Source organism: Lepisma saccharinum, chromosome 26 (assembly GCF_977018435.1).
Source record: "Lepisma saccharinum chromosome 26, izLepSacc3.1, whole genome shotgun sequence".
Lineage (NCBI taxonomy): Eukaryota > Metazoa > Arthropoda > Insecta > Zygentoma > Lepismatidae > Lepisma > Lepisma saccharinum.
The window spans coordinates 49,672,696-49,700,658 of NC_139254.1; the positions used below are offsets into that span (position 1 = coordinate 49,672,696).

Consider the following 27,963-nt stretch of genomic DNA (forward strand, 5'->3'; position numbering starts at 1 on the left):
CATATATGCTTTTTCTATTTGACATTTTTTACTAATTTTATGTAATTCAATGCTTTGCTATACTAATCCCTTTCATGCTGCGAGACTCGTACACACACCGACAGGCAATCAACAAGTCAATTTGCAAAATATGGATGACGACTACAATTGGAACGCTGACGAGGAAGTAGGTTTCTCGAAAATCGACTTTTTTCCACTTCGAAATGGTGTCTTTACGAGCTGCAACAAGCATCACATGACATGTACAAAAACGAAGCGAAAATAAGCAACAGTATGCATACAAAGGAGACACCGATTTCAAACCAGCAGCGTAGTTTCGCACATGTTCTGGCAACTTCCCCTTTAATACTATTTGGACTCGTCCAACCAAACCGGGTGCGTCTACCGCGTTTGGACAGCAATAATCGACAAATGAAGTAAAACACGGAGTGAACTGGTATAAACTCTTGTTATTTTAAACTATCAGTGGCGTATTCTCCATGCTACCGCAATTACCGCTGGTAAACCATAGTTTTTCAAATACTTTTATATATTTACCTGTAATATATGGGTAAACTATTAAGACAAGCTTCTAAACCAGAATGTAAGTAAATTATGTAAAGAACTGAAAGACTGGTTTATGTACTGCCACTGTTTGTTCTCCATCGCACTCTTCTGGCGACAGGTTTTCCTTCCCGAGGGAGCCGAAGGGAGCGGCTATTTGAAAACACGTGACCAGCATGGTTAGTTCCACTGCTGCAAACAGCGTTGGAGGGATAAAACTGCTTGTTCCTTCCTACTTTCTGTGCCGCGCTTGGCAGAGGCAGTGTTGCTACATTAAGGGAAATTTCCCTTCGTGAAGGGGGATCCAAGTCCGATTATAGGTAAAAGGGTAAATTTTATGAAAAATATAAAAATTGCCGGGAAATTTGAAGTTGTCAGAATTCTGTTTTTTTTTACTTGCATTGGTATTTTAATTTTATTTCTGTTATATCTAATTAATCTAGAAGGCACGAACAATAAATATACGTATATAATAAATATTAATTATTGCGGTAAACCAGGTCTCATTTTCAGAATACGCAACTGGAAACTGAACATTTTCTTCTCTGTTCCATTAAAAGAGGAACATAAATTAAGAGTATTTGAAAATAAAGTTATTTGAAAAATATTTAGACCTAAAAGGGGAAATTAGACAGGTGACTGGAGAAGGTTACATAATTTAGAACTACACCATTTTGTATATATGTCCAGATTTATTAGAATAATTAAATCAAGGAGACAGGTGGGCAGGCCTAGCGGCACGAATGGGAGAGGAAAGAATAGTTTCTTTTACAGGATGGTAGAAGACCTGTAGAAGGCCAAGACGAAGATGGAGGGACAACGTTGAGATGGGCCTAAAGGAAATCTGTAAGAGTGGAAAATATTGGATTGCTCTTGCCCAGGGTAACGACGGATCGAAGGCGGCTTGTGGTTCTGCAGCCATAAACCTTCGGGTTTAAGAGGGCTAGAGAGAGCGTGTAACTCAAGACTTCGCATCCCACGTGCTTATTTCTTCTTTATATAACTAGTAAGAAATTTACAGAAGTGCTAATCATACCTTTATATCAATCATTCATCCAGAACAGATTATCTTTTCATTGAGGTAAAGAAATCCGTTTTAGAGATTATATATTGTATTATGGATTAAATCTGTCATAGTGTTTGATGCGGTTTTTTTAGCTGATAGTTTGATGAGCCTCTACTTTCAAGCAATCTATTATATTCATGCCATTCAAATAATTTACGATACTTTATTAGCCACACTAAATTAATAACTACCGTGCTTAAACATGACAAAGTTATACCTTCGATTTTGTGTAACATAAGCGAGTTAGGGCTTCAATGACCTCGTTTGCCTGAAAAACTTAAATCAGAGAGAAAGTTTAATAGACTGGTAAGTATTTATCTAACCTACATATCAACAAGTGTGCGTTTCTGATTGTCAAATAGCTAAAATGTGACATCTAAGCATTTTCTAGAGATTTATAAATGCAAGATTTCTAACAAGCCTAACATACCATATTGAAATCTTTATTATATTTTGCTACAAACGCACTGACCTTGAAATGAACAATGTCAGCTTAGCTGTGCTTCGACAAAGACAACTTACTTATCTCTACACTTCAATTACATCTGGTTATGGCATCTAGATAACTAACTAACTAACGAACTCTCTAGCTTTCTTAAATCCGAAGGTTCATGGCATCAGCAACACAGGCCTTCCATCTGTCCCTACTCTGAGCAAAATCTATATACTCTTTTCCATCTTACAGGTCTCTTACCATCAGGTTTCCCAACAAGAATCCTGTAAACTCCTCTTTCCTCTCTCATTTGTGCCACATGGCCTTCCCACCTAAGTCTTCTTGATTTAATTATTCTAATAATATCTGGACATGAATACAAATTATGTAGTTCTAAATTATGTAACCTTCTCCGCTCACCTGTTTCCTCATCCCTTTTAGGTCCAAATATTTTCATAAGGATTTTATTTTCAAATACTCTCAATTTAAGTTCCTCTTTCAATATATGGGACCACGTTTCGCATCCATATAATAATACAGGCAAAATTACTGTTTTGTTTATTTTAACATTCAGTTTCTTAGATATTAAACGAGAAGACAAAAGGTTATGAAGAGAAAAGTATCATGCATGTCCTGAATTAAGCCTGCTTTTTATTTCCTCTTTAATATCATTTTAATTTGTTAGAATTACTCCTAAGTACTTGAATTTGGAAACTGGTTCAAACGAGTTGTTATCAATAATTCGATTTTGATTATTACCTGACCATTGGTTTCGGCATATAAGCATATATTTAGATTTATCTTTGCTAACTTCCAAACCTATCTCTTTAGCTGCTTTGAAAAATATTTTAGCATTATTCTTTATTGTATTTATTATATATCATCCCCTAATAAGTCTATATCATCTGCATATGCTAACAACTGAGTCACTCCATTTAATTTCAGTCCCTCGTTAGTTTCTTTTACCTTACTAACAGCATAATCTAAGGCAAAATTAAATAGCAATGGAGATAATGCATCTTCTTATTTTAACCCATCATGAATTGTACATTTGTCAGACATATTAATACCCACACGAATTTTACTTTCTGTTTCACTGGTGCATACTTTTAATATACTAACAAGCTTCTTAGGTATTCCAAACACGACTACTATATTATATAATTTATCTCTTTTGACCGAATCATATGATTTTTTGAAATCAATGAATAGCTGATGGACATTTTGATTATATACCCACTATTTCTCAAGTGTCTGTCTGGTGTGAAAAATTTGATCTGTAGTTGATCTGTTACGTTTAAATCCACATTGATAATCAACAATAATATCATTAGCATATGGGGTTAGTCATGTTAAAAGAATGTTAGATAATATTTTATATGTTGTTGAGAGTAGAGAAATTCCACGGTAATTATTGCAGTTCATTTTATCACCTTTCTTAAACATAGGAACAATTATGGATTTTTCCACTGTTGAGGGATTTCTTCTTTATTCCATATTAAATAAATTAATTTATTAATTTGACATATTAACGAATTCACACCATATTTAATTAACTCAGCTGGTATTAAATCAATGCCAGGTGCTTTGTTATTCTTGAGCCTTTTAATAGCACCTTTAACTTCAGTCAAGTTCTGGAATTAAAGGTTCTGCTGTGTGTACTTCATTTACTTCTGATTTATCTCCTACGTGAACATTTAAGAGGTCATTAAAGTACGAGTTCTTTCATCTATTTAGAATATTGCTTGAATCAGCCAAAAAATCACCGTTTTTATGTTTTATCGAGTTTACTTAAGGTTGCCACCCCTTTCTAAATTCATTTACAATTTTATATATATAAAATATATGTAATCAATGTAAACTTTTCCATTTTTATTACATTATTTTACAAAACAACTTGACATTTTCAGTATCACAGATTTTTGTAATCACAGTGTTCACGATACCGATATTTAGTGTCCAAATCTATTGGTCCTGTTTCGTATGATAGGATTTGAAAGAAAAATGCTTCCGCCAAAATTACTATAATTACCACAAGACACATGAAGCGGTTAATTTATAAGTAAATACTAATTCTAAAGTAAACACATTAGTGAAAATTGTGAGAACAGTGTGGTTGCAAATATTCAGGATGAAATTCCGATTTTCAAGGGTTCGTAGCGTCGAAACAAGATGTAAAGAAAGGACCTCCATGTGCTATATGTGAAGAAGAACAGCCAGAGATGACACGAAAGTAATCTCGCGCTAATATTTTAATAAAAACTTACCAATGCAAAAGCGCTGTCCGGGTAGAACTTGGTTGGCCTCAAGAAGATTGTGAGGAACTCATCGTCGTCACGAAGTACAATGGTTCCCTCGTCTGAAAAGATTAAAAATTGGAAGATTAATGATAATGCATATCAACTGCTAAAACACACTAACACCATTACTATTGTGATAAATTAATTCCAATTTTACTTTTAAACAAAAATATTCTGTTTAAAAAAATTAAACTTTTTTTCTGACCCATATGGAGGAATTGTGGTTATGTTTCTGAGGAGGAGTAGCTAGATGTCAATGAAATCCTACACCACACACCCAGAAAATTAAACATATTATTTAATGCAAGAAGGTTTTGATTTCTGTTTTTGTTTTTAGCGCCACTTTTCTGCCACTTTTGGCTAATCGTGAAGACGAGGATGGAGGAAGATGTGATGAAATTGTGGAAGGGACATGCACAATGAACACCCGTTCCCAGGTCGGGATTCGAACGTGTCAAGCAAACATCGAACAAACATCTCAATACACCTAATTTTATCAATATTATTTGTATCATATTAGTCAAGTCTCCAAACTGAATCAACTTTCTTCCAAAGACAACTAAACAATTCCTTTTCGGAATGCAGAAAATACCGTTATACATTGCATAAAGTATTTTGTTATTTATTGCAGCCTTTTAGCAGCGCAAAATTAATGACTATTAATAAGAATAACAAATAAATTCACTGAAAGTAAAGCAATTATACCATCCTCGTCACCATGCCTGAAGCGGGTGATCTGTCGTCGCACAGCATTTTCAATGTCCATGCGGGTCGCATACCGTGTACCACACAGTAGTTCCTTCACCTTGGGGATGAGGTCAAAATCACACGGTGACAAATCCGGTGAATACGCTGGGTGCTCCAACTCTTCCCATCCCCATCGGCGCAGTAGGCCCCGTGCACAAGCTGCCTTATGTGGCCTTGCATTATCGTGGAGTATGATTGCATTATGCAGTAGATCTGGACGCTTCTCCCTAACGGCACGTCGTAGATCACAAAGACTTCAAGCATGGTGAAGAGAATGCTGCTGCCGATGGTATTCGAAGTCTTCCACATCGATGGCAGCGTGCTGTGGACAATGCGGGAGATTATTTCGAAGGTTTGTCATCATCAGACAAGTTTTTGTAACATGTGCACATGTATGTCACAGCGTGAGACAGGTTTTTGTGTATGTCACAGGGTTGCTTGGGTTTTCTTTCATGATTCCTACCAACAAAATATCCATAATGGATACTCTTTCAGTTGTATATAACAAATTTTTAATACATCCTTCGAGTGTCGAATTATTACTGGGTTGCCATGACTTACTCCCCAACCCTCGTATAAACTAATGATGCGTTGAAACGCACATAATGCAAGGAAGTGCATTAAAAAATCTTTATTCAAGCGCATACAACTATTATCTCTTGAAGTATTGTAACACGTCATTTCTCCCTTAATGCATTCAAAATGCATCGGATCAGAAGTTTCGATCAACGACAAACCAAGAAAGCAACAATGACACGGACGAATGTATCAAATGATGCATTTGAAGGGCATGAGTAAAATTTGATGAACTTTCCTTAACGTGTCCTCCCGTTTCGCCCTATCCCGTTTCACCCTATCCCGTTTCGCCTTATCCCGTTTCGCCTTATCCCGTTTCGCCTTACACCGTTTCACCCTATTCCGTTTCGCCTTATTGCTTTTTCACCTCCCCCAATACAATTTCAAATGATTTATGTGACACTAAATTTCTAAGGCGAAACGTGACATCCCATTTCGACTTACACACAAAAATTTCCCACCAGGGAATATTATAGACTTGAAGGGTAATTCATAATGGGAGCGCAGAGCTTGTGATGTTGCCTACCTTGGCTCACCCCCCACGACCCCCAGGAGCACCGACCAGGTTACGTTAGGTTAGGTTAGGTTAGGTTAGGTTAGGTTGATTGTAAGTCGATAATATTTCCTGGCGGTAATTTTTTTCTGTAAGGCGAAATGGGATGTCCCGTTTCGCCTTAGAAATTTAGTGTCAAAAAATCATTTGAAATTGTATTGGTGGAGGTGAAAACGCAATAAGGCGAAACGGGATAGGGCGAAACGGGATAAGGCGAAACGGGCCGTACCCTTCCTTACTGTGTGTGATTTTTCACTATTAGGTCATTGACAATTTAATCTATAGTGGCAATTTGACAAGTCAACAGAAAAGATTTCGTAAAAGTGAATAGAATCTTATCAAACAGTAGCCCTAAAGTAAATAATCTCTTGTAGTAAATATGCAAATAACAAAGGCAGGAGTACAATTCAGTTTTGCACTAGCGTGAACTTAATATATATACCCTGTCCCAACTATATCTGGAGCAGGCGAACGAAAATAGTCTCTGCGCAAGTAGTGACGCGAGACGGTTCCACATGAGAGGGAACGGGAGTGCGTGGAGGGGGAAAGCGACTGCGGTTACCAGCCTTTGCAACAGCGTATACTGCTTCATTCTGTCCACTCGATTTCCTCCCCTTCTCTGACGCAATGCGCGCCCTTCCTCCATAGATAGCTGGGGCAGGGTAGAACACGCATGTGGCACAGCCAGAGAATTTCGGTCAGGTGGGCTCAAGGAAGAGTGAAATATTTCTCTTTCACCTCCCCCCATCTCTCCCACTTGCTATCTTTACTTTTTTTAGTTGTTTCTCTCAATCTTTCTATCCTCCTATCTTTCTGAATCTATTTCATTTATTCTTTTTCCGTCTTGCCCTATTCCTTTCGTTCTATTTTTTCTGCAGGTCTATCTTCCAGTTTTGTATATTTCTTACAGTCTTTCTTTCTCTCTATTCGCCGATTCCTTTATTTTTTCATTCCCTCTCTCTCTCTTCTATTGTCTTTCCTTTTTTCCTTCACATGTTTCTTTCTCTTTCTTTCTGTGTTCACCTATTTCTCTCTTCCTCTATTTGTCTACCTATCTATCTGTTCTTTGTTTCTTCCCATATTTGTGCGCATCATTCTTCTATCTCCATGTCTGTCTTTCTTTCTTCTTTTCTCCACATACACAGTGGCGGCGATTAGGGGGCGAGGGGGGGCAGTTGTCCCCTCCCACTTTTCGCCACTTTCGCGTCCGCACTATGCTAAACCTTATCTTACAAAGGGAAATATACTCTCTATGCCCCCTCCCAGTTTTTGCAGCTTGCCCCACCCGGTTTTGGAACCCAATCGCCGCCACTGCACATACATATATATTTTTATCAATTTCTTAATTCCTGCCTTACTGTTTCTATCACTTCCTCCCTCCCTCTACATACGTGCATATGCATGAGTGAGATCCTTGCTATATTTATAAATGATTGTGAAAATCTCTCACTTAGACATTTTGGTGAATTTATTGCAAATTTAAAACTGCTAAGAAGCCTAGATATATACAAAATATTACGTTTTTATTATTGTGTCATAATTTATTTAATAATTAGTTTCAAGGGTACATATTTATATACAACGTTTTAAAAATTATAAATATATTTACGAGTAAGATTGTTGACATCAGGTCAAAGACCTTAAAAAAATAGAGCCATTGCTCCAAGGTGTAAATTACATTACAAAAATCTAAATTAATTTTTGTTCATTTTTTAAAAATTCTTTACACTGCAAACGAATAGCAATCTTTTATAATGTAACGTTAGATAGTGTTTTTCCATTGCAAATTGAAAGTCAGGATTTTTTTCACAATTGTCGCTTTTTTGCATTTTTTGCTACTTAAAAGCGAAGAATGAATAGGTAAAGTAAAGTATGGAGTGCCTCACCATGGATTCCTTTGGTTTGAAGTCCAAAGTGTCAGTGATAAAAATAAGCCGCATTTAAAACAACACAATGTGATCATGAAGTGGAAATATTTCCAAGACGGATAGCAAAGTTATCTATGATTATTTTAGCTTTGTCTCCTTACAAAATACACATTGATCAAGGTACCAATTCCAGTGATAATGCTATGACCTTCACTTTCTTATCGATGGATATTGCCTGTATTTCAAATAGAACTCGATTTACATTAAGGGGCATTGTGTGATAATAACTTGCCGTCGAGTGTTGGAATTTCTAGGTCAAGAGCAATCGGTATTAGAGGAGAAAATCACGGTTATACTAGGAAAAATTTAGTTCCCAATAGAAAGGAGGTCAATTTCTGATTAACCGATTATACGTAGCAATATGTAGAGATGTAGAAATGATTAAACACCAGTTTCTCTCTCTCTCTCTCTCTATATATATATATATATATATATATATATATATATATATATATATATATATATATAAATGGATGTATGTGTGTGTGTGTGTTTGTTCCGGCATAACTCTCGAACGCCTGGAGCGATTTCAACCAAACTTGGTACACGATTGACTTACAATCTGGAAAGAAATACTGTGGGGGTAAGGCACCCCTGGTGCTCCTACGGGGGGTAGGAGGTGGTGACACGTAAAAATAATCGAAAACGACCGATATTAGTGTAGAGTCCATAGTTTTCGTGGTCAATAAGATGAATCGTGACACTCCGAATGTCGTTCAACTCCAATTTCATCACTTATCGGCATGGGAGGGATGAGAGGGGGTGAAAAATAAAATGTCAAAAATGACATACATTAGTGTCGAATCCATAGTTTTCGGAGTCGCTAAGCTAATTGGTAACATTCACCTGTAAGTGAAACTAAAAATGTTGTTTATAATCAGGTTTTGAGTTAAATTAATATTAAAGTGAATTTGTAAAAGATTTTACTTTATAATTTGAATACTGTACTTATACTTTTAAATACTTGTAAATAAAATTAGTTTCTACAGGGCAAAGCCCCACATCAAATGTCAAGATGAGGGCAAATTGAAATGGGGATCTGACCCCTGTGTCACCCTAAGATTTCCATGAAAGTTGGAAGGTGTATAAAGGTGCCACTGCTGTTGTCTGGTTGATCTGCGCCGAATTCCCCGCTCCCCACCTCCCTTGCCAGCTTCTGGATCGCCCGCCGTAAGAATTAAAAAGACCTATAGTGTAAGTTGCTCTTCCTACACGCCATTATAGCAGCTGGGAAAGAGCGGCAACAAAGGGCTATGTGGAAGGTTGATTGATTGATTGATTGATTTTCTGTATTTTAATTTACTCTTTGTGCTACTTTTGGCTGATATATGCGAAGATGGGGATGAGTGATAAAAGCCCACATGGGTTTTTAATGAGGATCGAATCTTAGGCTGTGCCAGCCTAAAGCGAGAGGTACCTTTTAGGTGTAAGGGGACTAGCCCCTGAGAAATGAGGAAAACACTTTAACATGCGTTATTTACACTTCGATTGACGGGTCTGGCGGGGTCATGTTAATAATGGAAAGGATTTTACCCTGTCGACTCTGTATAGATGGTTGTCCACAGCTGATCTGTATATAAGGCGCTCTTGAAATGAAATTAAGATAACGCGGTAACTCCTATCGTATCAATTGATAACCAGATTATACATTGGAGGCAACAACTGTTCGCTCCATAACTTTCTGATTACAACTGGGGTGAGATCTGGTCTCACGATCTATTTAAAGGGGATTCAAATTTCCGATCGTTAAAGCCGTTGAGCCTGTTCCATCCTTCCGTTAACCGTACTTTTTCCATAAAGCTGACTTTACTTATTTCGTATGATTTCCTGTTGGTTTCAGTGTCAGCGGAGTTTTAAAGATACACTAAAGGTCGCCGGTGTACTATGCTTGTAACGCTCCGGCCGTACCCCTTGGCGAAGCGATTACTCTGTTGTGCTACGACGCCAGGAATCCCGGGTTCGAATCTCGCCTTTGGCGTGATACGGTTATGATGAGATTGATGAATGGACACTAACAAATATCCATGCCCTGGTCGGGATTCGAACCCTGAACCCCTGGCGTCGTAGCGCGATGTGCTAACCACTCCGCCACGGGGGCAGGCGGAAGGAAAGAGAGAGGGAGGAAAAAAGATGCAACAGAAGGGAAATAAAAGAGGGAAACAAAAGGAACGAAACTTTTGGATGACTTGAAAAGAAGAGAGGGAAATTGTATAATGAAGACGCCTCACTTAGAAACAACCATATCTCTTTAGGGCAGAGCTATTGATATGTACTTCGGTATACTCGTAGTACCAGTGAAGTAGAGCATCAATAAAATGAGTCATGAGTTAATTTTCATTTTAAGCTTATATATACTGTATTTATTTCTCCATAGCTAGTGTAATAAAACAATGGAAAACTAATCGAAATTGACGCTTCTCCATATTTAAGAGCGAGAGCCCTCTGTTGAGGATTTCTAAACTAAATGGTAGCAGGATTAGATTTACATCCCGGAAGACTTTGAAAGCATATTATTATCTCAATAGTGTTAGGTTAGGTTTGGTTAGGTTATCTAAGGATACCTGATCAGGTCATTAACGGCAATCAGTGGCGGCGATTAGGATGACGATTTCCGACAGAGTGACGAATGTATCCTGGCATGATTATTAGTCATAATCAACAAATCTTACCTCTTATTTTCTGCCTTAGCTCCTCTATGGCCTTCTTCTTGACTTCCGGTGACTCCCTTAGCTCCTTGCTCGCTATTTCCAGTAGCTCTGGGTTCAGAGGACCACTGTCCATCTTCAACTCCTTCTTGATATCGTTCGACATGATGGGTTTGGGTTAGTCTGCAATTAAAATGCGAAAATATAAGATGTCCTAATATGAAGAATTTATTAACTGAATGTGGGCCTCCCAGATGGTAGCGTCGTAGCCTTGTAATCAAGGGGTCCCGAGTTCTATACCCAGTGGAGGCACATAGTGGTTCGGATCCCACTTTAAACTGTAGGTCCAGTCCCGATCAGACTTACTGTGCATAAAGTGGACTTAAAACACCAACTCAGTAACTGAATGGATCAATCTTTAGCTTTAAGACTGGATTACAGAAATAAAACTTATTTTGGTTTAGGCAGAAAACAGGTTCCCGTACACAAATATTTGCTTAAATGGTTGTTAAAATTATTGTTTACCAGCACTACACAAATTCAAAATAATTGTCCTAAATATTGAGCAGTTTCGAAAGTTTTTCGTTTCAAGATTCTCCTGTGGCTCCAAAGTCAGAACTTGTCTAACACTTGCAACACTCTTATTAGTGTGGTTATGTTGCTTGCCTTAAGTAAAAAAAATAGCACATTTTTCAAAGTCAGAAACATTTTATGTGTGAAACGTACTAAATAAGCTTATTTGCACCTAAGCGCCGTGGCGCACACTTTGACAACCTCTGCACTATATCCAAAAGTTACCGGACACCCAATTGAACATGGCGGTAGTGTCATGGTCTGTGGCTGTTGGTTTTTTTTTATTTTTTTTTATTTTTAGGCTTCGGCCATTATGGAGGCCAAGAATATGGCGGACCTCCGCTTGACACACACCACATGTGGTTCCCTTTGGACCTAACATGTTTCTATCATGACCGATTGTATCCAGCATAACTCTTTCATTTTTAAGATTTTATAGCGAGTGTTAAGGCAGAGTTGTTAACGGTCCAGGGACCCATAAATTCTAATGGGTTCTATTGGGTTGGACTGCAGGACCGGAACATTTTTTCCTCGCACAATTTTAATTCGGTACAAGTTGCGTATTGTTTCATTGAAAAAAGGTTCCTGGACCGAATTTAAATTGATCTAGTAAAATGGTTCCTGGACCGAATTGAAATACTTTTCAGACAAAAAAGGTTCTTTACGGTCCAGAGCCCATTTACGCTTGCTGATTTTCGCTCCTGGACCGGAATTTAATTTATTCAAAATTCCTGGACTTTTAACAACCCTGGTGTTAAGGGACTTTTGACTCACCCTGTACAGTAAACATGTACCCCAGATTGATTTTCTCTTTTTTAGTTAGTAGGGTATCCTAATGTTTGCAAAACTGTGAATTTACAATTACATTTTAAGCTATTTTTAGCTCACAGTTTTTGTTGTTATAGTTGTGCTTCCTCAAAGAACTTAAATTACATGTTGCACAATTCAGATAAACAAATTTAAACAGGAAGTTCCTCATGACGAATTTCCTTCTAACCAGATCCCCGAGTTATCTGCGATGTGTTAGCCGGTCTCTACTCTGATATCGTGTATCTAACACAGAGGCACGAGCCTGGATGAATACCGGATGCGGATATTGTCATCTGCTGGTACTAACGATGTGGATAAACTTGAAGAGTCAAGATGCTTGTCATCTCGTTCTTTTCTCGATATTTAAAGCTTAAGTCTTACTTTCATCTCGGGTCTTGAAACGTATCATTTCTCTGTTAAGTTGCAATCAAATAACAATCCATTTACACCTATGTCAATAAGTCGCACGGTAAATAAATTTTTGATTGAAGTGGTATTTTCATAACCATCATTCTACTTTGCAGAAGTCTCCAATAAGACTCGGAGACAAAAATCTCGAATAAGGCGAGACTCTGAGACAAATTTCTCGTTCTCGTTTTGACTTGTCTCGTCTCAGTGTCATTTCCTTACTATCCACGTGCTATAATATAGAAGATCATATTTAGATTTCAATAGCACTGAAGACACAATACGAGAGCATACCCGCTAGATATATTTCACCAAGTTGTAACCGAAGATAGAAAATCCCCACCAGTTATGAGTATATAATAATAATATCATTATATTATATACCGGGTGGTCCAAAAGTCCCAGAACGGTCACATATCGTGAGAAATACACATCGAATCGGAAAATGAAAAAAATACGATTTGAATAAGTGAAAGAAAGCTATTCAATGATATCACACTTGATTCTCCACCCTCGCCCTCTGGGGGGTGAGGCGGGGGGCAACTGTGAAATTTTAAAATGGAAACCCCCATTTTGTATTGTAGAATCAAAAAGAGGACTTCATTCTGAGTCCAACAAGCTATCAACCATCCTTCTAGCTCAATTAGGAACGGAGATATGGCGATTTTAAATGTTCCCAAAAATAAAAAGGCGTATCTCTGCCCCCTTAATTGAGCTAGAGTAAAAGCGATTGTAGATTCGGAATCTGCACGTGAAGACCTTTCAATAGAGTATATGGAAAGGGGGTCTACGATCACATGCAATTCCGAATCTGCAATCCAGGGGGCGGGGGTGGGGAATCAAGTGTGATATCATTGAATACCTTTCTTTCACTTATTCAACACGTATTTTTTCATTTTCCGATTCCATGTGTATTTCTCACGATATGTGACCGTTCCGGAACTTTCGGACCACCCGGTATAATAAAATATAATCTATCAATGATATATATTTTTCTGGGTGGTAAATCAGAAATCTTTTAACTTGATGTCAATGTACATGATACTTTGGGCTGGTCTGTGAGGTGCTGCCGTAGATAGGGCTTCTGGTTTCGAATCCTGGGCAAGTCATGGATGTATTTGTATTTTGCTATTTATCGTCGCTAATCGCGTCGATGAGGATGAGTTATGATTTGATGAAATTGATGAAAGGATATTAAGAAATAACACTCATGCCCAGGTCAGGTTTCAAACCCGAGAACTTCGGGGTGAGTCAGAAAGTTGACATCTTAATGCGCTCGGCCAACTAGCTGACAAAGTATGGAAATGCCATTCTGTCTTCAATCGTCCATTTTGTTCATTCAGACTTAAAATCACGATTAACTCGATCTGAATTTATTGTGCAGTCAAGGATAATACTACTGCAGTTGCCGTTGTTACTCAACGTCCAGAGGGGACGGGAGGGCGAATGCCCCTTCAGTGGACAAGTACGTATCACTCACTCACTTTCCACTTACAACAAACAAGAAATATTAAACACTCAGACGCACTTTTAGCCAAATACGCATTGCATGTATTGCATTCAAAGTATATTATGGTTTATGGCTGCTGCAAGACAAGCCCTCCATCCGTCCTATCTGGGCAAGTTTAATCCAATCTTTTCCACCCTTTAGGTCCATCTCAACGTTATCCCTCCATCTTCGCCTTGGCCTTCCTACCGGTCTCTTACCATCAGGTTTCCCAGCAATAATCCTGTAAACTCTTCTTTCCTCTCCCATTTGTGCCACATCGCCTGCCCATCTAAGTTTTCTTGATTTAATTATTCTAATAATATCTGGACATGTGTTACTTGAGGATTTCTAACGCAAGCTTGTGCGGCCTGTCATGCAACTACGGTGTGAAGCATTGCTGTTGATTGGCTCGTTCCCAAGCGACATGTGTCGGGTGTCGCTTCGGTCTTACATCTCCATAAATGTCCACTCCGTTCTGCCTTTCGACTATCAATTCTCAAGCCATTACTGAAGGTTTATCGAGAAAACGAGGATGAAATTAATGGAAGTGATAAATTAACAATAGCAATGCACGCATCACAGACCTCTAGGTACCAGACTGGAAAGTAAGCATTTTAACTTGGGTCAACTTGAAACCAAAAATTTCCAAGCTGGGGGATACTATCATAGTTGCGAGCTTACTCATATTTGCACTTGTAACAACTATTTTGAAGATTGTGAGTCATTTCACCACAGAAGATTGCAATTTTTAAGTTTAATGAGAAGGATATAACTCTACGAGGGGGGAGTGAAAAGTTCTGAGCCTCACATGGGAGGGGCGATGTTAGGTAGTTAAAATTTTTGAGAATGTGAGATTTGAGTCTCGGGACTGTCTGTGCGAACGTTTATGAAATTCACACGTTTCCTTCTATTTTTTTGTCAGGTTGAAAATGAATGAAGTGTCAGAGAAGAGAGTGGCCTACAGAACCGTTATTCGGTACCTCTGTCGGTAAGGCCTCACTGCACAGGCTGCTTTGGTCGAGTGTGGCTTCACCGCACTTCCCCATCCACCTTATTGCCCCGACCTGGCCCGTCAGATTTTCATATTTTCCCTGCTATGAATAATTCACTTCCACACGGACGAAGGAGGTCATTCAGAGGTGTGAGACTCGGGACAAATCATTCTACCGGATGAATGTAAACAAATTGCAGCACAGAATGCATAAGTGCATTTATCTGGGGGGGGGGGTGATTATAGAGATTATGTGATTATGTAAAGAAATCATAATAAGAAACTGTAGCTCAAACACCCCTTCCCTGTGAGGCTCACACTCTCCATTCGTACATATTCCACTCCACACGTGAGAACAAATAATTTCTTCGTAAATATGAAATAATAACAAGCTCTCCTGCGCAGCTCCGCTATATTTCTATCCCCCTGGTTGTGCGCGAGCGAAGATGCTTCAAACAAAAGCGCATCGTTTCCAGTCTGTATCTAGAGGTCTCTGGCACGCACTGACCGGTATCTGAAACCAGAACCTTCGTGTTCAACAATCAAAACGATTGGTTATCTCTCGAAGTAAGTGTGTTCCGGTTCCTAAAAGTAACTGTTACTTGAACCAAGAACCGTTCACGTGGGCTCACTAGAATCCTGAGCTACTGTATGCAAATCGCCTTACCTTTGAGCGTTGGGAAATAGTCAGATGCGAGGAGGTGAACTTGGAACCCCAGACGGCGACACAATGGGATATAGTAAAGAGAAGGCGTCTCTTTTGAGCGTCACTAGAAGGTGAATCCAGACAATCAGAGTCAATATATTCCGCATGGTGGCAACACAAACACTTTGAGCGAAAAAAGCAAACGATCTTGCATGACGAGGTTTCCTGGATCCGTGCAGAAACTGTTAAAATAATTGTGCAATCCCTATCGCGTCCCAACTTTGGCATTGAGCAGTGTACATTGCGAGGATGTACTCGACTCCAGTGTCCACATATGGCTTTCTATGTCCTTCATCGGTACTAGAAGGGGTATTGGTTACCAAAAGGTACTACGATTTCCGGTAGGATGTAACGTGGGATTAACTGAAGACTAAAATTGGTAAACGCTGTAAGTGCCACAATAATTCAAACACCGTTTTCCACGTTAAACTGTGAAATGTGCCATGCTTTATAATGTGGTAAACGTGAAATGTGGCTGGTAGCCCTCTAAGTAGTTCAAAGGGCGTGTAAAGAGGTCACTAGTGTGCACGTTCTTAAGGGCTCATGTGCGGAACGATGCGATTTCCCAACACTTTCGCTTTTGGCACTTACAACGTTTACCACTTTTAGTCCTCAACTATAGATTCTTCCTGTTTTCCTGTTCTTTACTCTGATCGGGAGTAATGGGTGCATTTGGAGTAGGAGGAGGTCAGTGGCGTACCCACTAGGGGCGTGCTTAACCTAGTACTTCAAACATATTTTATAGGAAGTGTTTAACTAGTACGATAAGTTGGCACCAGGGGTCCGAGGTCGACCCAGTGTAGGCACCAGGCTCAAAAGTGAAAAAAGCAGCGGCGATGGGACACAATGCTTTCTGACCATACATCGAAAAGTCGCTAAACAGGCTTTGATCCTCAAAGTGCTATTCGAGAGAGAGAGAGAGAGAGAGAGAGAGAGAGAGAGAGAGAGAGAGAGAGATAAAGAAAGAAAATGGAGAAAGTAATGATTAGAAAGGACAAAGAGAAATAAAGCTAAAGTATAGAAAGACAGAGAGGAAATAATAGAAAAGAGAAAGGAGAGACTACATTATAAAATAAATGGAGATAGAGAGAAGGGCTGGAAGAAAAAGAACGAAGAGAGTAGGAGAAAGATGGGGAGAGAAGGAGAGAGAGAGAGAGGAAGAGAAATGGAATAGACAAAGAGAGATAGAATAGAAAGAAAAACAGGAAAGGGCGAGATAGAAGAGATGGATTAGGAATGTAGATGGAGAGAGAGAGAGAGAGAGAGAGAGAGAGAGAGAGACAGACAGTAAGACACATAAAAACGAGGAAAGAACGACAAAGAAGAAAGTGAAGAAGAGAGAGATGAGATAAAATAGCTGGTGAGAGCGAAGGGAAGAGGAGAGTCAGAGAGATGAAGAAAGAGAAATGAAAGAAGGAGAGAGTGTAAGGGAGAGAGAAAAGGATGAAGAGAGAGAGAGAGAGAGAACACGCAGACATGGAGAATGACCACATACGAAACTGACAAGCTGTCACAGCGCGTAGCGAGTATCAAGGCGAACGACTTCTATGAACAATGTGTTCGGTGGAACTTAGCTGAGGGAATATTCTATCCTGCAAGTATGCAGCCATGCGTTACCATTCTGAGTTTTCTGTCGGAAAGCTAGAAACAATGTTACCAATCAATGCAAGATCCGTCATTTGGAGTTTGGGCAAAATTTATATTCTTTAATGCAAAAAGAATTAAATACAGTTGGATATTCAACGTATGTGTAATGATGATACGACATGCATGTCATCACTCTGCCGAAGCTTTCCACATCGCCCAATCCAATTCCTTTAATGTTTTCTAACAGAAGAAATGAATAGCATTGGCAACCATGAATCTGTGCCCCGTGGCTGCATATATATGTCGTTGCTTTTCGAGAGCTTGTAAGGCATCCCCGATGGCGTCGTCGCCTTGTAGTCAAGGGGTCGCGGGTTCGATAACCGGTGGAGGCACATAGTGGTTCGGATCCAACTTTAAACTATAGGTCCAGTCCCGATTAGCCTTACTGTGCATGAAGTAGACTTAAAACACCAAATCGATCAATCGGTCAATCTTCTTTCGACACTCGAAACGAAATGAGACGAGAAAGATACAAATATTTATAAATCTAGACGAGACCGAAGTCTTGTTTCGTAAACGAGAATTCTTGTCTCGCTCTCCGTCTTATCTACTTTGCAAATGTTCGTCTCAATCTCAATCTATTCTTGATACCCATAAGCTCTAGTATCGGTCTCGAAAGGATATTCTCGATATTGTTCCTGTGTTCTCCATATCTAGGGAGGTGAAGTTTAAGTTTTAACGAAAACACCGAAACGTTGAGGAAATTAAGTGTTTAAAATGTACAGAGTGTCCGAAAAGTCAAGCAACCCGGTGTTCACGACCGTATAACGGAATAGCGAAATGGAATGAGAAGAAACGCGATCTACCAAGAGAATGCCCTGTATATTGGGAAAATTTAGCGAGACAAACGTATGTAAGAACATGCATGTTTTAATAACAAATAAGCAAAGTGTTGCCAAAGGCGGATATTTTTTCTTTTGCAAATCGTGTGTATTGATGCACAGAACTCACTGAGGTAAATTATTGCAACATTACACAATACCAACGAACAATTTAGATGGCCATCTATTGAACGTGACAGAAAAAGAACTTTGACGAAGTTTCAAAAACATTGCACAAGGGAATAAATGGGCTGTTCCAAAAATCGATGTTTTCACAATATTACGAGGGACACTGGCAACACTGTTGCTGTCAATTGTCACTAACATACGTGTTTCACCTCAGGCTATCACACTAAGGCACTTTTAACGACAAAGAAGAAAGTTGATTATTCTCGAACATATCAATAAATTACATACACCTTGCAGCCCTGAAATGTGGGTATCCCTACAACGAAGTGTCCACCATTTTCTTGGATACATAAGTTGGTTTGTTTGATCATGTTCTCAGACACCTTCCTGAGGGTTGCACCACCGATACCCGAAACGCCACGAAATATGCAATATAATCTTCGGATAATACTTCTTCTGTTCAAAAATAACTATCTGAAGCGCTATTCTGTCATTTGTTGTATAGCTGGTAATAGTTAGATTAAAAAGAGATTAATTATCACGTTTAATTTATTGCAGTTTGGCGCAGATATGACTGGCAGTGTTTTACCTCGTCCTGAGAAAGAATTCGCTCAGGGGGATCTTCTCTTGGAAAATTTTCAGGGAGAAGCAGCTGTTGTGTTTCGGTGGGTAGGGCCTGTATGTGTGTGTACACAAAATGGTCGCAGAGGGATTTTTTGGCATTGTTATGGAAATATGTGTATGACTATGTTTAAAGATTTGGGTTTTGTCATTCAATAAATATTTCATATTTAGTAGCTGGTGAGATGAAATAGTTTTCAAATGGAAGAAATGTGTTCATTTCTCACAAAGCTTAGCCATATTTATTTTTGTCATTAAAATTAAAATTTGTTTCCATTTTCCAGAAATGAAGTAATGCGAAAATCTTAAGCAAAGAAGGAACAGTAAAAATGCATGTAAAAATAACCGATTAACACCGAATTTTTTGCCCTAAAACGCAAAAAATAATACCGAATTGCAGTAAAATATGAGAACTAAATTCAGGGAAAAATGAAACGAAAACTTCAGATCCCTATCGATATCTCGTCTGTGACTTACATTTCACGCGCACGTTAACTTTGTAACAAACGAGGCTTACCGACTTCTGGGATTTATAATGCGTACATGCAAAGAGTTCAAAAATGTCGGAAGCTTAATGATGCTCTATAATGCTTACGTTAGAGCGAAAATTGAATACGCAAGCATAGTGTGGCACCCTCAAACCCAGCAAGATATAAACAAAATAGAACAAATTCAAAGTAAATTCTTAAGACACATCAAGTACAAACTAGATGGTATATACCCTCAAATGGAATCCCGTGAGAACCTTCTTAGATATTTTAACCTAACAACTCTCAACAACAGACGCATCATGCATCAGCTCATTTTCCTCCACAAAATTTTAAATAATCTCATTGAAGCTCCTTTCGCCCTGTCACAGCTCGACTTCTACGTCCCCTCAAGCAAATTACGACCAAGAACGCAACTCTTCAGCCTCCGTCGTAATAGAACCAACGCTCTGGCAATATCCCCAATTTGGAATATGTGTAAAACCTTTAATGATACCATCAAAAGCGAAAACAGTGTGGACTTATTTTGCCCGACCGCAATTTTGAAAAGGAATATACTAAAATTACATAAATTACGATAGAACCTAAGATTTATATGTTTGTTAAATGTTTTCTGTCTATATACTACATTGATCTGTGCAATATTTCAATAATGTTATCACAAAATTATTGTATAATGAACGCCATTAATGGGTAATATACCTGTTACGTTCAATTTCTGAAATAAATAAATAAATAAATAAAGACTAAAAATAAACAGTTTCTCGGAGATAACACACATAACTCGTAATAGCCACCTCCCTTCTGTAAGCCCTCTATTTTCGTTCTTTTCCTCGATTTTAAATGACAGCTCGGTCTCCATCATTTTTAAATATTTGAGACGAGGTTGACATTTGCTTCGTCTTTTGTCATCGACAGGGCCGGATTAATACGAAATTGAGCCTGATGCTGCATACCGTCGATTTTTTCTGTGCAACTAACTTTCAAGGTGAAAAATTTACTACCTGTGTCTAGGCGTCCGAAATTGGAGCTGCAAATTTCATTCTAAGATTTATTTTCATGTTAATATAGCAAAAGAAAACTGTTCAGCTTTCGGATAATTCTCGTCTGTTTTCATCTGGGCCTGTTTCAGGAATGGGCCTAATGCTGCAGCATCAATAGCACACACCTTAATCCGCCCCTGGGCATCGATGTGTCTGAGTTAAACTCAAGAGGAGAGTGGCATACGTGGATGCTATCCCCCCAGTTAAGGAAATTTTCATTAAGCATTCCCCAGCTAGGGTAATTTGCTTGAGCATTCCCCAAAAGTCTCCATGCTGATGCACCCCTTCCCGAAGCAAGACGACACTAAACGCACAGCCATGAAATTAGGCGGGTGGCAGAAGTTTGCGTTGTTACCACGTCGGAGAACAACCTCGTGTGTTCTGACGTTTAAGAGAATAAAAGATCTCGTAGTCTTTGTAACCTTTAAACAGCCAATGGGTCATATATGACCCATACAAAGTATAGGCGAAAACAGCCAATGGGTCATATATGACTCTGGTTCCGATTACCATTCATGTGCTTTTAGGACCTTCATACTTGTATGTGAGGTTGTAAACGCTGACAGATGTTGAGATAAGACTTTGAAATGTCATGTGGAAGAAAACCCACCCTCCACCCCTTTCTCTAATATGCAAATTAGCTATTTTTAGCCAAAATGCAGGATTGTACATATTGCGTCATATTTCAGCCTGTATGAGAACTAGGGGCTTGAAACAAGTTTCACTTTGTTGCACAAGGTCTACTCTTTGAAAACAATGTAAAAGTTTGCTCCTTTTTTTTCAAAATAACGGGAGAAGAGGGAGCGAACGCCAGATTTTTTTTCATTGAAATTTGGGTACTTGGCCCCTCCCAACCCCGTTTTTCTCACTTGGGCTTTCTGAATTGGCGTGCTCCGATGTTTTTGCTTTCAAACAAAAGTAATTGTTGCTGTAATAGTCTCAGGGACATAACGTTTTTCTGAAGTAAGTGTAAAAATTTAAAAATCGCGCGCAAAGGCCGCGGCGAGAGAGGGGTTACTTTCGAAAACCGGCTCGGCTGTTTAAAGGGTAATCCATGTGATACAAACTGACAGTATTTGCTCTAAAGGCCAGGGATGACACAAAAGTGCCCCGGAGAGAGGTCGGTCTGACGCTCGAACTAGGCAACGCAGTCCGGGTGACGTTGCCATACAGTGCGCGGGAACCAGCGACTTTTGTCCCGCTCTCGCTTTCCTTTTCCCACATGTGGCAACAGCGCAATTCTGTCCAGCCGCCAATTTTCATGCCGTGCCTTTAGAAATGTCCTTCGATGGCTAGTACAGATGAAAATGGAAATTGATAGGGATGAAGTCGAGACGAGACGAGACGAGACATGGAGAACTCTCGGTCTCGTCTCGACTTGAATAGGTCTGTCTCTTTTTCGCCTTGGTCTCGAAGAGCACATCGTGTCGCCACACAAACGTTCGCAGCATACGGAAGTCATTAAGATCAACAACTTTTCTAAATAATACTTTTTTTTATGTGCAACGCGTTGTTTCGAACCCTACAACTCTAAAAAAAATGGGCTTTTATCCTGAATATATGCAGCAACGTAGCACAGGCTGGCAAGTACCACTAATAGATTGACTCTTTAATTACAATAAACAAAATATATGACATAATTTATATAATTAATAATAGATCTTGGTATTGAATACAACATAAATTTTGGTTATGATAATGTCCTTCAAATGGCCGAGTGTACAGGGGTCTGTCTCGTTGCAAATGCTATCTCGAGAAGTTCCTACGTTCCTCTCGTTCTCGTTTGGATGCTTACTAGACATTCTCGGTCTCTGAGACCAAGTCGAGACTTGTCTGTGTTATATATTAGTGGATGTTAAGTTATGAAGCCATGGGCTGAAACTGCCATAAATTTCAAATTACTTGTTGTTGATGTTATATACATGTGTTATGGAGTTAACAAGAGTCCGCTGCAGCAGCAGCATTTACACGAAGGTCTGCAAGGATACATAAACCACCTTGTAGATAAGAACCAGATTAGAAATGTTATGATTGTTGTTATTATTATGTTTCATTTTGCAACCAAGGGGAATATTGTTATATATTAGTGGAAGTTAAGTTATGAAGCCATGGGCTAAAACAGCCATAAATTTCAAATGATATATATATTGTTGTTATAGTTACTTGTTGTTGATTTTATATACATGTGTTATGGAGTTAATATAAAAAATGTTCGAACCCAAGTGTTTCATTGAATAAGTTCTTCGAATCAATACACTGCGCATTGCTATAATCAGGATTCTCCATGTGGTTGGGTGACTATTTTTTGAGGACGGTTAATTATTTCGGGTATATGCGCTGGTGTGCATCGACTTGTAAACTACAAGTTGAGCGATGCCCCTCCCAGCCGCCCGCCGCCCCCACACCCCTCTAACTACAGCCATGTCTCGATACCTAGTTTCAGGCGGTCCCCGTGGCGGAGTGGTTAGCACATCGCGCTACGACGCCAGTGGTCCCGGGTTCGAATCCCTGCCTGGGCATGGCTGCTTGCGAGTGTCCATTCATCAATTTCTCATCACTGATTCCCATATTCGCAAATTAGCCAAAAAAGTGGCCCAAAAGGGAAGTGAAATAAAGCAAATCGATCAATCAATCGATACCTAGTTTCAAGTTCGATTCCAGACATGCCATAATTTTGTTACGACTAACCTCGAAAACGATAAACAATAGCTAAAATACATAGACAAGTATCCCGCAAACGAATTTGAACACTGAAACGTCCACAACAGAAAACGAATACTTACAGGTCTTCTTTGAAATAGCCACAGACTCAACGACTCAACCCATGCGAAATCCTATTGTTAAGTGCTGAATAAACATGAATTAACTCTAGAAGCTGGTATTTCTTCACGTCACTAGAACTGAAACTGCAAGATGATTCTGACTTTGCGGTTTCAAGCTTGTTAAGATAAAAAAAGGGGAGAGGGAGTTTCTGTAAATTACCTGAAGTCTGTCCACGCACGTACACAGCAACCGAATGAATTGGCATGAAATTTAGCGTCATAGCGTCACTAGGCAGTTCGCTTAATAGTAATTAATGTACAGAAAACATGGCTGGTCTATTGTTCAACTTCACTTTTCTCTGAAGTTTTCATTAAGAAGTTTCATAGATTATTATTATTATTATTGGTTTTATAACAAAGAACACACATAGAACTGTTAGTAAAATTCAGTCAACAAACGATTGATTCCGAACTTAGTGTCTATTCAAATATCTTTGAAGATAGATGAAAAATAGGCATAATAGCTATCTCTCTATCTCTTTTTCTTCCCTCTTACTATACACACACTCACATACACACGCACATATATATATATTTACGTATGTATTTATATACTGTAAAATTACCTCTAATGGGATCTACAAATTTATTTTTGTAAAGGTTTCTAAATGACAATTAAGTGAAAGGCTCGGGGCAGTGGCGTAGCAGTTCTCTGGGGGGGCCACCTGCAAGTAAAATATTGGGGGCCTCCTTAGTGACAAAAAAAAATTATGCCAGAGTGGGACGGACGTACTCGTACAATAGTTAGCTAGTCCAAAAAAAATCAATATGTAAGAAAAATGAACTTACAAAATTATACAAAATAATGGCCACCCTTAACTCATACGGACCCTGCGTGGCAGAGTAGGTGATGGCAAATGGGGTAATTGCCCCTGGTTTCCACATCCTACTGAGTTTGTGGACCCTTTGAAGTAAAACGTAACAGATGTAGATAATGTGGTAAATTAATTTCAGCTCTTATTTCAATATGAAAATGCTTGGGCCCCCCTTGAAAATATTTATTGTCAAGTTACATTTCAAATATCACGTATAGAACTAATATTAGCGGTAAAAGTCATGAATTACCAAGTTTGATGTTTATTGTGTAGTAATAAGACATGGACTGGCTGAGCAACTGAATCTTTCTACTGGATTCACAATTGTAGACAATTCACACACTACACTACGTTTGCGACAAACTGCGTAGCTATAATGGTATGAGATTAGGGATAGTTTGCTATCGTGTGCTATCTACGGAGCAAATAAGTTAATTCTACATTTCGGAGGGGACCCACGTTACAAGTTACCCGGTCCCCCTCTGGCTGAGACAATACGCTACTGCTTACTATCGTAGACGTCGTCATATGATATTACTGGGAAACAAATTTCTGTTTCCTTTCGTAAGAAACAAGAACGTAGGTGGCCGCGGTGGCTCAGTCAGTAACGCGTATGACTACCATGCTAAAGGTCCCGGGTTCGATCCCCGGCCGGTTCAAATCCGGGAACTTTTCTAACGATGGAAGCGGCCCCGGCGCCCACCCAGCGTCGAATAACATGGGTACCTGGGGGTACCCATGTTATTCGTAAATCGTAAATCGATTTTCTTGTAAGCGACACTATCTGTGGAATTTCTGCAATTAATAATATTTCGGGAGCCCATACACCTCCCCCACCTCCGCATTGCGTCATTATTGACTTACAAACTACAAAGATCATTCCTTCAATTTTCGCGTGTAATTGCCTTGTCAATGCAATTTGGATTGGACTCATTGAACGCTTCTGTAATTGGTAAACACAACACGAAAACTTTGCACAGTTTCTAAACTTTTTAATGACCAAAATGTTACTTACCATGTTTTACCAAAAGTCCACCAAATAAAAAAAAAATCATATACAGGGTGTTCGGAAATTCCCCTTATATACTCCTAGGGTAAGTAGAGAGGACTGAGTAGACAATATTTGGAATAGGAACCTATGTCCGGAAACGTACCGTTTCCGTGCTACAACCATGACAATGTGTCGGATGTGCCTGTTGGTATGCAACCGGGTAGGCAGTACACAGAAAAAATTGGTTCGTTTGGAATTACCAAAAAAGTTTGGTTGAGCTGTTTGGTTATGCTTTTTGTTTCCGATAACCAAATGTTGCTTGTAATTACTGAATAATTTTGTTTAAGAATACCAAAAAATTTGGTCAGACAAAATATGGTACTCGTAAACAAAATGATACATATGTAAGTAAAGAGAAACAAAACGTTTGGTTAAATTTACTATATGTGCGTGAGCGTGCTTCCGAATTTGAAATAACGATTGTCCAGTTTCGTCGAGTGTAGTATGAAAGTCCCTTATCGAAAATTGAAACTCGTGTAGATAGGTAATTACTCTAAGCGAGTCTTTATGTTGCTGTGTAAGCTAATATTCTGAAAAAAAGCTCAGAATATACTTACTTTATACTGAGTTTCCTACACCAGCCGCTAGATGGTTCTGTCAAAATGTGTACAAGAAACATAAGTTTTTGTACAACAAATAATGGTACGTTTGATTGTAATCATAGTGAAAACTTGTGCTTTAACATTCTTCGAAAGATACCTGAACATTAAAGTTACAAATTGGAGAAAAAAATGTACTGCAGTGAATAAAATTGAATCTCCCACGAGCAACCTTTTGATTCTGGACTATATAAGTAGAAGGTAAGTGTGCCGCAGAGAAATAAACACGCTCGAAAATCGGTTAGCCTACCTGAACTTTCTATTCTGAATGTGTATTTTGAGATCTGTTACTTTCTAAAAACTATCCACCCTCGCTAAAATTAGCCAGATTATAACAAGTAATTATGAATAAATTATTTAACAAATCGTTTGGTAATTTTAACTAAATTATTTGGTTTTTCTAAACAAATCGGCTGCATTTTGTTAGATTTACCAAAATAATATTTGGTTTTGGTAACCAAAAAATTGTTTACGACAAACAAATAGAACTTGACCAAATCTTTTGGTAATGGTGAACAATTGTTTGCTTGATGCCTATTTAAACAAACGTTTTGTTCACCACTACCATTTTTTTGGTTAATCCAAACAAACATTTTTCTCTGTGTACATGGTGTCAGAAGATCACCTGATGACCAAAAATGTAATTATTTATTACAACCATGTCAATTGAGGTGTTACGTAACGTACAGAAGTGAATGACGTGTGTGTCAGTCCATAATACAAACAAATTTATTTGGTAACAATGCCAAGGGAACAAAAAAGAAACGTACTATTCATTGATCAACACCTGTGTCGACAGTGGAACGTAACAATTTGTTTCTGTCTTCTGCACTGGATGTGTCGCATACGGCACTGCTCAACTACAACAGTGGCTCGATGTGACGACCACCAACGTCATTGCACACATTGTACCGACTAATCATGTTCCGGTACACTCCCTCCATCACACCTGGTGTCCCTTCTTATCTTGTGCAGCGACCATAACTCGTGCCAGCAGTTCGTACTCTGTCTCTACCTACCCGGTTGCATACCAACACAGGCACATCCGACACATTGTCATGGTTGTAGCACTGAAACGGTACGTTTCCGGACAAGGGTTCCTATTCCAAATATTGTCTACTCTTTCCCCTCTACTAGCCCTAGGAGTTTGTAAGGAGAATTTCCGAGCACCCTGTATAAATTAAACACATCTGTGGGATATAATTTGTTTGTTGAACAATTACAATTTTCTTTCTTATTAAACTTGTATCTTCTTCCAAACAGTGCAATGCTTATTCAATTCATTCACCACATCGATCAATAACTTATAGATTTAGCCTCGTATATTATTTCGACCGCATATCAATAGTCAATCTTTTTCTTTTTTAAAGACAGAATGTGCCAAACTCAAGTTTTAGTTTACTTGGCCTTTAACGTCTAACATCTGATGGTAGATAACGTAAAGATAAATCACATTCTACTTTATTCATGAGAAGATTAGATCCTAAGCTTTAGATAGCTGAAAGCAAATCTTTGCCAAGGAAAAAACACTTTCTTATTTTATCTTTCGTAATCAAGGGTCGATGATGTGAACATAAAAAAAAGTCGATGCAGCAGGCTGTGTATTGTTTTTTTATGGCCACAGGCTCATAAATCGACATGCTTCAATCCTACAGCTGTCAGTCAGTGACTTCTGTGTTCTGCTTTAACTTGACTGCCTAGATAAGAGTCTCATTGTCGAGGCATTTCTCTCTAGTGGGTTCATGGGTGGAAGAAATGCTTTTTGGTGGACTGACTATTTGGTGGCCTTGACTATAAATTATTGACTCCTTTTCTCTTTATTTCCTCTCTTCCTCTCTTTTTCGCTCGTTTTTTGTCATTCTAGTAGTACAGGTGGCCCGGTTCTAAATCCTCATTTGGGGCTCGAATCATCATGTGGGGCTCGCAGTGGTGCCAACTCACCCCCCGAAAATTTCACCAACTGATATTTTGAAGCTTTTCACGGTGTATGTTAACCTCACAAGCAGTGTTGCCAACTCGGCGTAGCCTTTTATGGTGTATGTTAACCTCACCAGCAGTATTTCCAACTCGGCGTAGCCTTTCACGGTGTATAATTTTTTTAGCTTTTTTTTTTGTGTGTGTGAGTGTACATGTGTTCGGGCGAGGCGTAGCTTTTTACG

The 27,963-nt window shown here is 38.9% G+C and overlaps 1 protein-coding gene across 3 annotated transcripts in view; it reads right to left on the reverse strand.

Annotated features, from left to right (window-relative positions):
* LOC145979815 (clavesin-1-like) overlaps nt 1-27,963 on the reverse strand; it is a 76,241-nt gene that overhangs the window by 13,963 nt on the left and 34,315 nt on the right. The window contains exons 1-3 of one of the 3 annotated variants that reach the window (XM_083112837.1): nt 23,301-23,413; nt 10,816-10,974; nt 4,310-4,401 (exon numbers count right to left, since the gene is read on the reverse strand). In XM_083112837.1, the coding sequence (XP_082968963.1) occupies nt 4,310-4,401; nt 10,816-10,957 (234 nt within the window). In that variant the 5' untranslated portion in view covers nt 10,958-10,974; nt 23,301-23,413. Of the gene's footprint in view, nt 1-4,309; nt 4,402-10,815; nt 10,975-15,729; nt 15,883-23,300; nt 23,414-27,963 lie in introns of those variants that run through there. The other 2 variants (XM_083112835.1, XM_083112836.1) reach the window with 2 other exon arrangements.